Source organism: Anolis carolinensis, chromosome 1, assembly GCF_035594765.1.
Source record: "Anolis carolinensis isolate JA03-04 chromosome 1, rAnoCar3.1.pri, whole genome shotgun sequence".
NCBI lineage: Eukaryota > Metazoa > Chordata > Lepidosauria > Squamata > Dactyloidae > Anolis > Anolis carolinensis.
In genome coordinates this window covers 177385592-177402420 of record NC_085841.1, presented here as the reverse complement: position 1 = coordinate 177402420, position 16829 = coordinate 177385592, and the positions used below count along the sequence as shown (strand labels likewise).

Here is a 16829-nt window from a genome sequence, read left to right as displayed (position 1 = left end):
ATGTTTTTTAACTGCTAGGTTGACAGAAGCTGGAGGTAACAGCTGAAGCTCACCCTGATTCCCAGATTCGAACCTCTGACTTTTCGGTCAGCAAGTTCAACAGCACAGTGGTTTAATCCACAGTCCCACCAGGGGCTCCAAGGTGTATCCAGACTGTAGAATTAATGTAGTTTAACACCATTTTAACTGTTTGTTGAGTTACCCTTTGGCAGAAAAGGCTAAATACTAAAAACTACAACTCCCATGGATCCATAGCAATGGCAGTAAAAAGGAGTCAAACTGAATTAATCCTACAGTGCAGTTTCACCCTAAGAGACCCTTTTCAAGTAGGTATGGTGGAAAATGTGTCAACCCAATCCCGACAACTACCCTCTATGCCATTATTCCTTATAGTCCAATTTGCAACAGTTTTTCATTTCCATGGGTTCCCCATAAAATCATCAATAAGATCCGATAAACCTGACTTAATATGCAGGACTCCGAAGTCCCGGCCCTGTGTCATGGCACTCTTATTTTTTAGGACTTGGCACAGCCGTTTCCGCCCTTACCTCCTTGCTTCTTGCTCTGTGAATTGTCTGGCACTCCTTCTGGCCTCCAGATGTAGAATACAAATTCTTTCCTTTCTACTATTTCGAACATGGTCTTTGATCTTTGATCGTCTGTGACAGTAGCTTTGCCGGGTGGAGCAGGGGGGGGACCGAGTGCTTCCTACTAGGTAAAATGGCTGATTTTGCAGCCGTGCGTAGCCGGAACACAACTTCATCTGCAATGAACCCAGAAGCACCCGCTGACACACATATTTTCCATCCTCTTTCAATATCCCGACAGTTGATGAACTGCTAGCAACTTCCCAGGCAATCAGCCGCCACCACAAAACGGCACAATTGCTGGGTGGACTTTATTATTTATGTGAAAAGGATGTGAAAAGTCAATGTCAAACATGACATTCAGACCAGCTGGAAGCACCCAACTTTCACTATACCAAATGAATATTCCATTGGAGAAAGGTATTGCCAGGACTAATACTGAAGGCGAGAGAAAACTGTCATTTCACTGAAGACAGATTGTCTTCTTTTAGCAAGTATTTCAAGTACTCGTTTCACAGAAGAGATGTTTTGCCAGTTTGGCTTCAAACCCAGGATTAAAAACTGGAGAGATCAAATTATTCCAAGATATACAAACCCTTTTCCGATCAGGCAGATGTTTACGTTATTCACTCCCACTATTGTGATGTTATTCGTCCTCCTTTCAAACTTTCAGAGATCAGATAGGTAACCTGGAAAGTGTATTAAATACTGAAATCTAGACCCACACCAATATTAGCTGCTATGTCAAAATGCTGGTCCAGGAAAAAAAATCATACTGTTTTGGGTGGTGCATCTACACTGCAGAATTAATAGTTTGGCACCATTTCAATTGCCATGGCTCAATGCTATGGAATCCTAGGATTTGTAGTTTGGTGAGGCACCAACACACTTTGGCACAGAAAGATAAACTATAGCTGCCACGATTCCATAGCATTGGGCCATGGCACTTAACCTGATGCCAAACTGCATTAATTCTATAGTACAGATGTGATCTTAGATATTTTTCAGGTTCAGTTTCTGCTGATTCTCTCAAGGAAAATGGGTCTATATTTTGGGACTACCAAGTCCCATCTTCCATGTGTTCACATAGAAATGTGAGTGCTAATGTGGTGTTACTGAAAGGATCTCTTTGTACTGATTGGAATAGCTGCAAAATTGGCCTGGATCATCTTTTAATTAAAACAATAGCCCAGTACATTTATTTATTTTATTTTTTAAAATTAAAATTAAGTTTTATATACCTATGTGTAGGAGCCCCCGATGGTGCAGCGGATTACACTGCTAAGCTGCTGAACTTGCTGACCGAAAGGTTGGCAGTTCAAATACAGAGAGCAGTATGAGCTCCAGCTGTTAGCCCCAGCTCCTGCCAACCTAGCAGTTCAAAAACATGCAAATGTGAGTAGATCAATAGGTACCGCTCTGGCAGGAAGGTATAACGGCACTCCATGCAGTCATGCCAGCCACATGACCTTGGAGGCATCTACAGACAACGCCGTCTCTTCGGCTTAGAAATTGAGATGAGCACCAACCCTCAGAGCCGGACACGACTAGAATTAACGTCAGGGGAACCTGTACCTTTACTGTATCTATAAGTCTCAAGAATTTTTGTCAAAAAATCATCCCAAAATACCGTGGATTGATTTATCTACAGCTCAATATGCGTGCATACCTTAACTCTGTGATATAGATAGATAGATAGATAGATAGATAGATAGATAGATAGATAGATAGATAGATAGATAGATAGATAGAACCATCCTCTTCTCTGAGTATAGGAATGAAAGGCAAGAGCTTAGTCTGTACTTTAAAAACGTTCCTTGCGTTATATCAAAATAATGTTGTCCCCCAAACTTGCCTTTGATTTAAACACAAGATCAAATTATTGATTAACATGTACGATTGCTAGTTTTCTGAACCTAAAGTGTTCACTGTGATGATGATGATGACGGTGATGATGATGAAGTTTGCATTAATAATTTCCCTTCTCTTATTCATTTTTAGAGTTTGGAATTCGTTTTTTATTCTGCCAAATAAACATTTTTATGAAAGTGAAAGGTTGCATGTTCTTATTTCAACATCCAAATTGGTCAAAGAATGACACTGCAAATTGTGGCTTTTCTTGGATATATGAGGCTAGCTGCAAACATATAGACAACACCACACACCAAAGTGCATGCCCTTACTGAGAGTAATTTACTTCCAGTGATGAATCTAGCTAGCAACTGAAAAACTTGATTCCAGAAAGCATAGTTTTCCTTGCAACTTTGTAGTCTTACTTTTGGGGCAGGATATTGTGCCTGCCTTCCTACACCTTCTTCTAATTTTGATGTGCATTTTGATTTAATCGGGAAGAAGATGTTTGAAGTGTTCAGATATCCCTTGTCTCACAGTGCTCCTAGTTTTCGGCTGAATGGGTCTGGAGCTGCATGGCACATAAACAAGGGTCTGGGAATGAATTGCATGAATATTAATAAAACAAGGATGAGGAGGAAACACCGCAAGGACAAACTTGAAATAAAAACAAACTTAGCCTGATCCAGTGTTTGCATTCTTCCACCTTCTCCCCTTGGGGGCAGGGAGGCATTCCCCTGATGTCTTGCCAAGAAAAAGAACAGCCGTAAAAATGCTGATATTCTTTTCAGTTCCCCTTCAAATGTACAGCCTTCATCCCTGCTTCCTTCTCATAAAGCAGGAAATGGTTCAGGTTAAATTAGCGTGGAAGCCCAAAAGCCTGGAATAGGAATCAGTCTTTTGCTGGTTTCTGATGGGGGAAAAACAAGGAGGAGCGCAGAGAGCCTCTAGGAAGGATTTGGGAATGACATCTCCTGCCAGCTCTTTCGCAGGGACACAGACACAGGAAGACACATTTTTCCAGGTCTCATTCTGCTTTAGCATGTGCAGAATTATTTTTCCAGGTCCCTTTTTCAAGTCACATGGTGGTTACAAAACAATAATGATGGTATTATTATTATTTTATTATATGACACAGCAAACAAGATAGATATGCTGGAATTCATATCACAAAATCACAAGTCAAACACTTCCCAAGCGTTTAGGACTGTGTGATGTATTTTCGGATGATGCGCACAGATCCCAATAGGGTGGCCTTTTGCAGTTGGCAGATTGTAATTTTGTCAATGACTATTGTTTCCAAATGCCGGCTGAGATCTTTTGGCACGGCACCCAATGTGCCAATCACGACCGGGACCACCTGCACTGGTTTCTGCCAGAGTCTTTGAAGTTCAGTCTTGAGGTCCTGATAGCGGCTGAGTTTTTCCTGTTGTTTTTTGTCAATGCGACTGTCCCCTGGGATGGCAACATCAATGATCCAAACCTTTTTATTTTCCACAACTGTGATGTCTGGTGTGTTGTGTTCCAGAACTTTGTCAGTCTGGATTCGGAAGTCCCACAGTATTTTTGCGTGCTCATTTTCCAATACTTTTGCAGGTTTGTGATCCCACCAGTTCTTTACTGCTGAGAGGTGGTACTTGAGGCATAAGTTCCAATGAATCATTTGAGCCACATAGTTGTGCCTCTGATTGTAGTCTGTCTGTGCAATTTTCTTACAGCAGCTGAGGATATGATCAATGGCTTCAGGGTTGTTGTATGTCTTTCGGGCTGTGTGGCCATGTTCCAGAAGCATTCTCTCCTGACGTTTCGCCCACATCTATGGCAGGCATCCTCAGAGGTTGTGAGGTATGGAGAAAACTAAGCAAAGAGGTTAATATATATCTGTGGAAAGTCTAGGGTGAGAGAGGTCAGTATGAATGTAGTGTAGTTAATCACTTAAATTAGCATTGAAAAGCTTATCTGCTGTCTTCTTCCTGCCTCTGGGGCATCCTTTGTTTAGAGTCGTTAACTGCCCTTGGTTGATTCATGTCTGGAAATCCTCTGTTTTGGAAAAACAACAGGAAAAACTCAGCCGCTATCAGGACCTCAAGACTGAACTTCAAAGACTCTGGCAGAAACCAGTGCAGGTGGTCCCGGTCGTGATTGGCACATTGGGTGCCGTGCCAAAAGATCTCAGCCGGCATTTGGAAACAATAGTCATTGACAAAATTACAATCTGCCAACTGCAAAACAGATCAATGGCTTCGTCAGCTTCCTTGCACAGTCTGCATTTTGGGTCATCAGCTGATTTTTCGATCTTGGCCTTAATTGCCCCCCCCCTTGCCATGGTGGGGGGCTTAACCATTCCAATGACGCTGAGAGCTGTGCTGGCAGTAGTGTAACTACCGGCAGGTCCAACCAAGCCAGAGAGGTCTCAGCTGAGGAATGGAACCAAGAGCACCTAACCCATTAGCATTATGGTGAATCAAACCAAAACGAAGTCTACACTGGCTCGGTTGTCGCCCAGGATAAAAAGGACCGCGATGGATGCTGCTGATTCTGGACATCCATCGACAAGTGGGCTACGGAATCAAAATACAAATGAACAGTCACAGAAGCGGCAGAAATATACAATGCCAGAAAACCGCATAATAATAACAATAACAATAATAATTATTATTATTATTATTATTATTATTATTGGTGAAATAATTTAGAATTCCAAAATCTAAAATACTCAAAAATCCAAAATTGTCCACATGGGTAGCTGAGACCTTTGCTTTCCGATGGCTTAACACTCGTTCTCAACCTGGGGTCCCCAGATGTTTTTGGCCTTCAACTCCCAGAGATCCTAACAGCTGGCAAACTGGCTGGGATTTCTGGGAGTTGTAGGTCAAAACACCTGGGGACCTCAGGTTGAGAACCACTGGCTTAACACATGTGTTTGTAATGCATAAAATTATTTAAAATATTGGGTATAAATTCGAGAAAAACAGATACACAGTTTTAAATAATTTTATGCATTAAAAAGTATATGTGGATAGGTTTGAGATAAAATATAAATGATTTTTATACTTGGATCCCATCTGAAAGATCTCTCATTATTTACATATATGTAAATTCAGGTATTTCAAGATCCATCATCATCATCATCATCTGAAATCCAAAACATTTCTGCTTTCCAGGCATCTTGGATAAGGATATTCAACAACAACAACAACAACAACAACAACAACAACAACAACGTTACAATTTTTAATTTCACCACCATGTTGCAGAGTTCTGAAGCAGGGGGTTGGATGGATAGCCCATTCTGTTTCTTCCAACTCTATTATTCTATGATTCTATGAAAAGTGTACTCTGTTCAGTCCGGAACAGACACATTTGGTTGATCTTGCTGTCATTTTGTTTCCTCCTGCCACTGTACCTATTTCTCTATTTTCTCTATTTCTCTATTTACTATTTCAAACCTATTTGGAAACATTCATTTTTTCAGCCCTGTTCCATTCAACTTTAGATATAGTGTCTGTCACTTTATATAGACAGATATTTAGTATAGTATCTGTCACTTTAAAACTTTGGAGATTTCACTTGAACATGAGGAAGAACTTCCTAACTGTGAGAGCTGTTCGGCAGTGGAACTCTCTGCCATGAAGTGTGGTGGAGGCTCTTTCTTTGGAGACTTTTAAAGCCAAGTGGTAACCTATGGATGCAAGAACTGGACCATAAGAAAGGCTGAGCAAAGGAAGATTGATGCCTTTGTACTGTGGTGTTGGAAGAAAATTCTGAAAATGCCTTGGACCGCAAGAAGATCCAACCAATCCATCCTCCAGGAAATAATGTCCGGCTGCTCACTGGAGGGAAGACTATTAGAGGCAAATGTAATAATGATGGCTATTATTATTATTATTATTATTATTATTATTATTATTATTATTATTATCACAAAGACATAGTATGACACAGCAAATGAGATATATATGCTGGATTTCATATCATTCCAACCCTCAACCTCTGAAGATGCCTGCCATAGATGTGGGCGAAACGGCAAGAGAGAATGCTTCTGGAACATGGCCCGGAAAACACACACCAATCCAGTGATTCCGGCCATGAAAGCTTTTGACAACACATATAAACTTTGGTCTTTTCTACACTGCCATATAATGCAGTGCGAAACTGCATTATATGGTCATTGTAGACTCAAGTAATGCAGATAGATGTTATTATATTACCCTATGTGGCAAATAATGTAAGAGCATGCTATACTATCCCACAGACAGGCTCTTTTGCCAATGTACAGTAGTCTCACTTATCCAACATTCACTTATCCAACATTCTGGATTATCCAACACAGCCTGCTTCCCGCCCGGATCCACAGCTGTTTCTCTAGGCAGCAGGGATTGAGCTTTTTATGGATTTAACGTCCGACAATGTTGTCACTGTAAGTTCATTTTATGCAATTCTATCTTTATTTGTAGTCAATTTGTTAGTAGCCAATGTTTTTGTAGTCAATGTTTTCAATATATTGTGACGTTTTGGTGCTAAATTCGGAACTACGGTAATTACTAGATAACATTACCATGTATTGAACTGTTTTTTTTCTGTTGATTTGTTGTAAAACATGTTGTTTTGGTGCTTAATTTGTAAAATCATAACATAATTTGATGTTTAATAGGCTTTTCCTTAATTCCTCATTATTCAATATTTTTGCTTATCCAACATTCTGGCGGCCTGTTTATGCTGGATAAGTGAGACTCTACTGTATGTTTGTTAACCTGGGGTTTATAAATAACTCATGGATGTTTTAAGGGGTCTTTCCATTTCTTCAGGGACCCTAAAAAGAGGCATTGTCATCAGGATGGAGAGGTATATGTGCATGTAGCTGTTCCTGGACAGCACAGATCTTTGAATGACTCTATAGCTTGAAGGGATGGACAAAATCTCCCCCTTTTCCTGTTTGCTTTAAGTCATGTGAAATTGAAAGTGTAAACAGTGGTCAAAACAGAGCAGTTGTTGAAGCTGAATTTAGAAAGAGTGCACCCTCAAGTGGTGAAAGCTGTCTAACAATTAAAAGAAAAACATTTCTTTCTCTCCCCTGCAATCGCATTATGTTTCTTGTATTTCCCATGCTTCACCATATGATTCTGAAATATTAGCTCTCAGTTTCCTACCACAGAGATAAACAATAAATCTAAATATAATCTAGAGAAATGCTTGTTTGGGGGGGTGAGAAAAGTGATTGCTAGGGGTGTGCAAAATTATCATTACTCTTTGTATTTCATATCAAATTCGTTAAATTCATGCATACAAATCTATATTAGAAACATGCAGGGAAGGTGGGGAGGGAGAATTTAAGAAATGAAACACCAATCATTTTCATTAAGATTCTATAACATTTGGATGCCTTCCAAGGTCAGTTGGATTTTCAGTATAAGCATTAAGCAACTTTGGTAAAGCCAAGAGAACATAAAGTGTTTTAAATACCAATCCTGTTTTATTTTGGCCCGATCAGCATAAGGAAGGCACGGGGGAAGAGTCTTGCAAACTTGAGCGGGAGACTGAGACAACAGCATTTTTAGAAATGTAGTTTGGGAAGGGAAGGCTCTCTGTGGCAGAGACTGCAAAAGGCCCTGCCCTAAACTACATTTCCCAGAATGCAGTGCTTAGCATCTGAAAGTCCTAATGGCACTAGCCATTTAGAGTCAGCCTAATAATAATAAATAAAATTACTGAATCTGCAAAGAGGACTAAAGTAAGCAATAGTAAAAATCTGTGCTAAGTTGAAGTTATGTGGTTGTGTGTCATAAGACAGACATTCAAGCGGGTTGCTGTTGTCACTTTTGGGGGGGGGGGGGGATAAATGGTTTTTGTCTAAATTTTAAAAAATTTCCAAAAATCTGTAGATGTGTGAATCTGTCTGAAACTTCTGGGGATTGATGCCTTGGTTATCTTGGCAATGAATATACAATTCCAGTAGATAGCTCTTGAAGTTTTTTAAAATGTTTTTTATAAAAACTTTGAAAATTCCCCAAAAATCCATGGATAAGTGAAATGTTCTGAAATTTGGTGGGCTAACCATGGTAAACATGTTCTATCATTGTAGCAATTTTTACTCCAATAGCTTTAAATTATAGTAATTATGTGCAATTAATATAATGAAATAGTAACGAAATTTTGTTACTTCCATTATAGTAACAATTTTTCACTAACTATACTTTAGAAAGACTTGAGAAATGAAATATCAATGCCCCCCAGTTTTGTAGTGACGTTTGAACCATTTTTAAATGGATCACACACCCCTAGTGATTGCCCCTTGTCAGGCACACATAGGCCAGATGTTTGATTTTCTAAACTTGTGTTTCAAAAGCAATTGCATTACTGAAGGAAAAACAGCTTCTAATTATCAACTTACTGTCCTTCGAATTCTAGTGTTTCTGTATTTTTGGCTTTACGGATTTTATTGTGCAGTCTCGCAACAACTGTGTTGTTTAGGCAAATGGGAATATACTGTTATTAGAATGATCACATTCACACGTTACTGCAATTGCGTTATGCTGATGCCTTGGTGATGCAAATTCCCAATATCAGCTTTTCTATCCATCTTAACATGTGTGTGCTACCCCCCCCCCCCCCCAAATTTTGCAGGATCTGCACAATCACACCATTTTGGTATTCTTATGAAACCTTCCTTCGCTTTGGAATATTAGCACTACAGTGCAAAGAACTCTCCCAAAAGAAAACAATAGTGGAACAACTGATCTTGGAGTCATTGACAGGTTTTTCCCCATCAATGAAAGGAGGCAATCCAATGATGACTCAATACAATGCAGCCACAGGACAGCCAAGGCATTAAGCAATAAGCCTGAACAAAAGACACTGCTGTAAATGTGCTTCAGCAGCTTCGTGTGACCAAGCTATATTATAATATATTAAAAATATATTATATTATAATAATATAATTTAAATACATAAACATGCCTGTGAACCAATAACCAGTTAAGAGAGGTTTAATGGAAAAGCAGTGCAAAAAAACTAATCTGTCTCCAATCCAGTTCAGAACTCACAGCTGCTTTTAAGTTTAAATTGTAACATCAGGAGAACTATTTTGGTCATCTTGTTTTTTTAGCCCTCAAAGAATGGTGTTTTAAAGATAAACTAAAGGCTATCCCATACTCTTAACAACATTCTGTCTCCATGCTGCATTTCAAAATACCAGCCAAACAAAGGGTGACCTGGAAAACATACTTTTTAGCCCTAGTGAAACGTTTTATTCTTTCACTAATGGCACAACACTTGAAAACTCAAGGAAAAGAAAGTTGGATCTGCAACACAGCTGGGGAAAAGTTACAGCAGTCTAGGAGAAGCAAATACATAATAAAACACCCAATTCTGGAGTTCGTATAAAGGCCTGTAAAATGCCAGCCTCAGTGTAGTGCAGAAGGTTTGGGGAAACATCTGCAGTTGAAAAATGAAACTGTCCTCAAGAGGATCTGCTTGGACAACAACCTAAAACACCCAAGAATATAATAGTAATTGTAAGAACAGGTTCCTAACTCAGATTAAGGACCTTATCCCACGGGAATGAGGGAAGGAGAGGGGAAGGGGAGGAAAGTGGGGGGAAGCGTCCTTAATAGATCTACCCCAGCAAGATCCATCTTCAAGGATGGCCGGCCATCCCACGTTTCCCAGCTGTCCTCCAATTCCTGCTGCTGTCTTCTATCGGGAGTCAGGGGAACACCCTACTCCTGAAAACTGACTCCTCTGACCATCTTAGCATGCTGGTGAGACAGATTTCAACGAACAGCCACCAGAAGTGGCTGTGTGTTGTTGGAAAACCTCAGTGGGACTCCATTACGCCAGTATAAAACAGGGAAATTTAGGGACAGATAAGGTCATAATTTTATGAAAATGTGGAAGGAGAGGAAATAACTTTGCACTGAAAAAAAAATGGACTTGGATTGGGGAAGAGAGGCACCAGGGCAGCATAACAAGAAACTTTTAAGCTATAAATGTTAGATGTTTAACCTAACGTGCTACTGTTATGTTTTAAATACTAAATGTAAGCGAAATATTACATGTAAACTCAGCATCTAAGGTTTAATCTTATTATTTATAACTCAGACCAATGACCTTAACCCACAGAAGGAGGGAAGGATTGTGTAATGGCAGGTTGACAAAGGCAAACGATCTCTTGGAGACAACAGTAGAGGTCCTTCAGCAAACTTTGGTTACTGCTGTGAGGAAGGTCAACCACTTCTGAATACATTTTGTGTCAAAAGCCCTGTAATAAAGACAATCCACAATGAAGCAAAGTGAGATTCCAGGTGACACAAAATCACACCATATTTTAAGGCACCTTCAAAAGAGAGATTGATAGGTAGTGGCAGCAGGAGGTGTGGTACGGTAACAGCACCCACATAGAGAGGTCTTCTAATGAATCTGAAGGGAATCCTATATATCATTGCCATGCCACTGATATAGTTTGGGATGCGGTTGCAATTAGCTTTCTGAAGGCCATTCAGTAGTTCATGGTATTCCATGGTAGCACTTTTTCAATACAAGCTCAAAATTAAAATGTATCTGGGGGAAGAAATGTAATTATGTGTATACGGGAAAAATTACAGATGTTTGAAGTTATTTGTTATAACTGTTGTGGCCGCTGAGGGAGAAAAGAGCCACTAGGGCACAACTCCATCATGCCTTAGTTAGTTTGTGGAGCTGGTATCCACTTAGGCCCCTACCACACTGCCATATAAAATCCAGATTATCTGCTTAGAACTTGATTATATGGCAGTGTAGACTCATATAATCCAGTCCAAAGCAGATAATGTTGATTATCTGCTTTGATAATGTGGATTGTATGGCAGTGTAAAAGGGTTTTTAGTTGTACCAATAGACTAATTCTATCCACATGTTTGTTTCAGATTCCTGGATTAATGGTTTTCTTTGTTTCTTTAGGTGCAAACTGACCTCCAGCGTATACAAGAATACAGTCTTCAGTGGGCACACAGCAGGACCTGAAAGAGTATTAAAGTTCTGCTAACTTGAAGTTAATTGTTTAGGTGAACCTGGTTTAGTTGTCATCAAATAATCTGCTTATCCAATATGCTGGAAGCACAAGTGTTAGCATGAGCTCTCAGGTGGTTTTCAGCTTCTTAGCAACAGCATCTAATTGGGGTGATATGTCAGCAACTATCTTCAGACAGCTTTCACAAAATTGTCATTAATTGCATTTGAAATGTAGTTTTGTCACTCACCTGGAATTCTAATTTGTGGCCTGCGTGACATTAAAAGAAAATGCAAGAATTCCACCCTGGAAAAGGTGACAACTGGTTGGCTTTTTCTGGGGTCTTTTCCTCCACTAAAATAATGCCTCATTCTGTAGAAAGGCAATAATCAAGTTGCCAGATCTTCTAATGACTTGTTCTGTTTGTTCCAAAACAGTATGGCTTTTCCATTTATAATTCAAAAACCAGAGGGCACAAGTTTCCTTCACTATAAAGCTGCTTGACTCTGAGCCAGATTCACAGGACGAAAACACAAGCAAATCTGTCCCAAAGAAAACAGAACGAATGAAGGTGTCCAGGATGTGGGGGGCAGAGGTATAAAATGCTCTGTGGTGTAGTGGTTTGAGTGTTGAACTACTACTCAGGAGACCTGGAGGCTTGAATGAGTGCAGGCAGTCCCCAAGTTACAAATATCTGATTTACAAATGACTCACAGTTAAGAATAGGGGTGAGGCAAGAGGAAGCGAGAGAAATCTACTATTCAGAAGGGAAATTAACTCCAGGGAAAACAACAACAAGAACAACAAGAACAACAAGAACAAGAACAACAACAACAATAACATTTTAGTTATAATCCACCCTCTCTCCCCGAAGGGTCTCAGGGCGGTTTACAAAAATAACAAAATGAGCAAACATGTTTAGCCTGCAGAAGAGAAGGCTGAGAGGGGACATGATGGCCATGTATAAATATGTAAGGAGAAGTCATAGGAAGGAGGGAGCAAGCTTGTTTTCTGCTGCCCTGGAGACTAGGATGGAACTACAGGAAAGGAGATTCCACCTGAACATTAGGAAGAACTTCCTAACTATGAGAGCTGTTCAGAAGTGGAACTCTCTGCCCCGGAGTGTGGTGGAGGCTCCTTCTTTGGAGGCTTTTAAGCAGAGGTTGGATAGCCATCTGTCAGGGGTGCTTTGAATGTAATTTTCCTGCTTCTTGGCAGGGGGTTGGACTGGATGGCCCAGGAGGTCTCTTCCAACTATGATTCTATGATTCAAACATTCAATGCCCAACAAATAACAACTATCATGGGGAAAAGGTGTCTCCACTGAAGCTTTCTCACCAACCCTTGTTTCCACAACAAGCTGCATTTTCCAAAATTCAGTTGTCACAGGGACAGAAAGTGAAGTGAAATCATATATTCTTTCCTTCCCTTACTTAGTTTATCCATACCTCACAACCTCTGAGGATGCCTGCCATAGATGTGGGTGAAACGTCAGGAGAGAATGCTTCTGGAACATGGCCACACAGCCCGAAAGACATACAACAACCCTGTGATCCCAGCCATGAAAGCCTTCGACAACACATTGAAGTGAAATCTTCTGATAGGGGCACAGATAGCAAAACAAACACCACACTACCCTTCCCCATGCTATCCAAAGCTAATATATATAGTACAGGGGTCCTAAGGGTACACACACATATATATTTGGCTGGAGTTAAAAAACATACATGTTCCAACTTGCATACAAATTCAAAGTTGTTACTCATAATGGTGATGGATACTACGAAAAGCTAGTAAATCCCCAATAACTTCCCTCCTAATGAAACCAAACCACAATTTGTGTTGTGTTCCCCATATCACTCCTTGGAGAAATGGGGATAAGATACCCTAGATCTTTCCCCATCCCTGAAAATAGTGGCAGTAGCGTACACAATAGTCAAATAATCATCACAAGGAAGAGTAAATGACAAAAATCATAGTTCAGATGGCAGTGACAATGCCAAGGAGAATAAGTGTGTGAATGTGATAGGTGTTGGATGAGGACTCCAGGACAGGGTTTGAATCCTTGCTCAGACATGGATTCCCACTGTGTGGCCTTGGACAAGTCACCATCTCTCAGCCTCAGTGGAAGGCAATAGCAAACCCTTTGATCAACTCTTTAGGATGGGGTTACCTTGTGTCAGTCAGCTTGAAGGCCCACACCAACATTATTTATTTATCCTGCTTTTCTCCCATGGGTGGGACTCAAAAAAAGAAATGGGTGGGACATAAAGAAAACAACATATTAATCGATATTAGCTAGTAATGCCATCAGAGTAAAGATGACAAAACAGGACAATTGTCAACAGATTTGTCAAGGTGCAGTCTAATAGCTGCTGGTGGTAAGTTCTCTCAAGTGCACTTGGTGAACAGATAATAGCATGAAATATTCAAATAATTAAAAAAATTAACATAGCAATTCTAACACCAGACTGGGGGAAATGGTTCATGGAAACACTGGATTAAGATACATTCTTAAAGAGATGCCAAAAAATACAATTTATTTGCAGAATATCTGAACAGAAGAGGATTTAACCACAATATAGTTTGAATCACTTGATTATAAGAATTGAGAAGATATATACTATAGTTATTGGGGGTTTTTTTGTATTGTAAATTGGTATACTTATGTATTTATTTATACTAAGGCCCCTTCCTCATAACTGTATAAAATCCACATTGAACTGGATTATATGGCTGTGTGGACTCGGGTTGGATCTACACTAACAAATAATGCCATTTAAATTCAATTATATAGTCAGTGTAGATTCATGCAATCCAGTTCAATGCAGTTGAAGCTGCATTATATGGGTCTACATATACAATGCAGTACAAATGGTATTATTTGGTCTTGTAGATCCAGCCTCTGTGTATAGCAACTTTGGACACAGTAATCTTCGAATATTTTGCTCACCTTCGAATGTCTCATGCCATTTTGTAATGGAATGCAGGCATGGAAAGTATCAGGCTTTTTAAAATCCACCATGGACTGAGGATTTGTTAATGCAATGCCTCATCCTGGAGAACACTGTGAAAACAGCATATATTATTAATACAAAGGGATTACAGTGAGAAAGAGGCAGTGAGATTTGTAAGCTTTTGTGATATAGGAGAAAAATATATATACAGTCAAACTGATATTTGTGTTGTCGAAGGTTTTCATGACCAGAATTATTGGATTGCTGTGAGTTTTTTGGGCTTTATGGCCATGTTCCAGTAGCATTCTCTCCTAATGTTTGACCTGCATCTGTGGCAGGCATCCTCAGATGTTTGTTCAGAGGTCTGTTGGAAATGAGGCAAGTGGAGTGTGTGTGTATATATATATATATGTGTGTGTGTGTGTGTGTGTGTGTATCTATCTATCTATCTATCTATCTATCTATCTATCTATCTATCTATCTATCTATGGAATGTCTAGGGTGGGAGAAAGAACCCTTGTCTGTTTGAAGCAAGTGTGAATGTTGCAGTTAGCAAGCTTGATTAGCATTGAGTAGCCTTGCAGCTGCAAAATCAATCAGTGAGGGTATCTGCATAGAGGTAACCCTGCTGTTGTTCCTGGAGGGATCAGAGTCAAATACCAGAATCAAGACAGTAAATAAAGAACACCACTCAGAAACAGGAGAATTCCAGACAACAAACAATCAAGTGCCAGTTAACATCTCCCAAAGAATGCCTCCAGGAACAACAGTCAGGCTATCACTATGCAAATAACTTTGGGTGGTTGCACATTCAATGTCAAATTATATGATTCATTTTGTTGTTGACTTACCTAAAGAGTTGTGACAAAAGCTACACATTACACTATGTAACAAAATTTGAACAATTTTCTGTCCCTTGTTTGAAAGTGTCATTTCCTGTTTAATTGTGCAGCGCTTACTTTGAAATTAGTTGTTATTCTCCAGAAACTTTGTTTTTGTGGCTGTCACAAACTATGTTGAATTGGCTGAGACTCAATTAGATATTCATTTAAAAAAACTATAGCAACATGTGCTGCAGAATGTCTCACAAAAACAGAAGGTTTTTTGCAGTTTAATAAACCTTTTCCATGTTTTTATGATAGAACCAATTAGGAAATGACATTTATAACCCAGGAACAAAAATTGTGTTACATAGTGTTATCAGGTGATTCCTACCTAACTTGCAATGGTTCTTTGTGCAGACTAGCTGTTAAACCAATATCATTCCAAGCTATGCAGACATGGAGTTATTGAGATTGGGGTGAGTTCATTCTCTCATTGAGAATTCTTCTCTCTCATGAAATTTTCATTCAGTCCAAAAAATTGTAATATAACTTGAAACCCTGGTTGAGCACCGAGAAAGGCAGTTTAGCCATCCAAAGAAAAGGGGCAGGTAAAGCAATCAAGGAAATGTAAACACAACAAATAAAATTGTTCTAGGCATGAATGATATTCAGTATGTTGTTCTCCACAACACTAGACATTTGAGGACTAAAAGAAAAATTCACTGGGGAGCAGAATTCTTATTTGGAGGGGCAATGACCTCAGTTTGCCCTCTTCTGCGTCCATAGCTATAGCTCTGACTCTATGGGAACTGCTGCATATAAAGCAGATTTGTCAAAGAAATTCAGGAGTGTGGACAGATTTGGAGGGCTTTTAAAACAATACATTTGGGATTTTTTAAAAAATAAGCTGTACTGGAAAGGAAAAAAGAGCTGGGAGCCAGGGATAACGGGTGGAATGCTAGGCTGACTGTGTGACATGGCATGAAGGAAGTCTTGGAACCAAACTAGAACCGAAATATTAAAACTGTGTGATATTTTATTGCAGTTCTCTAGAGGTCAGAAATACTTTCAGTTGTGTAAAATTATCTAATTCATCCTGTATCTCCAGATGTGGGAGGAGTATAAGTAAAGGTAAAGGTTTTCCCCTGACATTAAGTCTAGTCATGTCTGACTCTGGGGGGTTGGTGCTCATCTCCATTTCTAAGCCAAAGAGCCGGCATTGTCCATAAACGCCTCCAAGGTCATGTGGCTGGCATGACTGCATGCAGAGCCATTACCTTCCTGCTATTGCTCTACTCACATTTGTATGTTTTCAAACTGTTAGGTGGACAGAAGCTGGGGCTAACAGTGGGAGCTCACCCCACTTCCCGGATACCGAACCTTTGAACGTTTGGTCAGCAAGTTCAGCAGCTCAGTGGTTTAATCCGCTGTGCCACCGGGAGCTATAAGTTAAAATAAATTCATAAACCGCTTTGAGCTATTTTGATGGAAGATATATGTAAAAAATGTAAATAAATAAAAATAAATAAGCCAACATAAACAAAGAAATATAGTACATGCCCCTTCTGCTAAATTATAGGGCCAGTATCCTATGTTTTTCACATTATATTAACTCACTAAAATC

At 39.6% G+C, this 16829-nt stretch overlaps 1 protein-coding gene across 3 annotated transcripts in view; it reads right to left on the bottom strand.

Annotated features, from left to right (window-relative positions):
* Positions 1-1780: 1780 nt before the first annotated feature.
* The window catches only part of asb1 (ankyrin repeat and SOCS box containing 1), a 31616-nt gene continuing 16567 nt past the window's right edge, over positions 1781-16829 (bottom strand). Inside the window, exon 6 of one of the 3 annotated variants that reach the window (XM_062960195.1) lies at positions 1781-16647. In XM_062960195.1, coding sequence (XP_062816265.1) covers positions 16617-16647 — 31 coding nt within the window. In that variant the 3' untranslated portion in view covers positions 1781-16616. The remainder of the gene's footprint in view (positions 16648-16829) is intronic. The other 2 variants (XM_062960205.1, XM_062960214.1) reach the window with 2 other exon arrangements.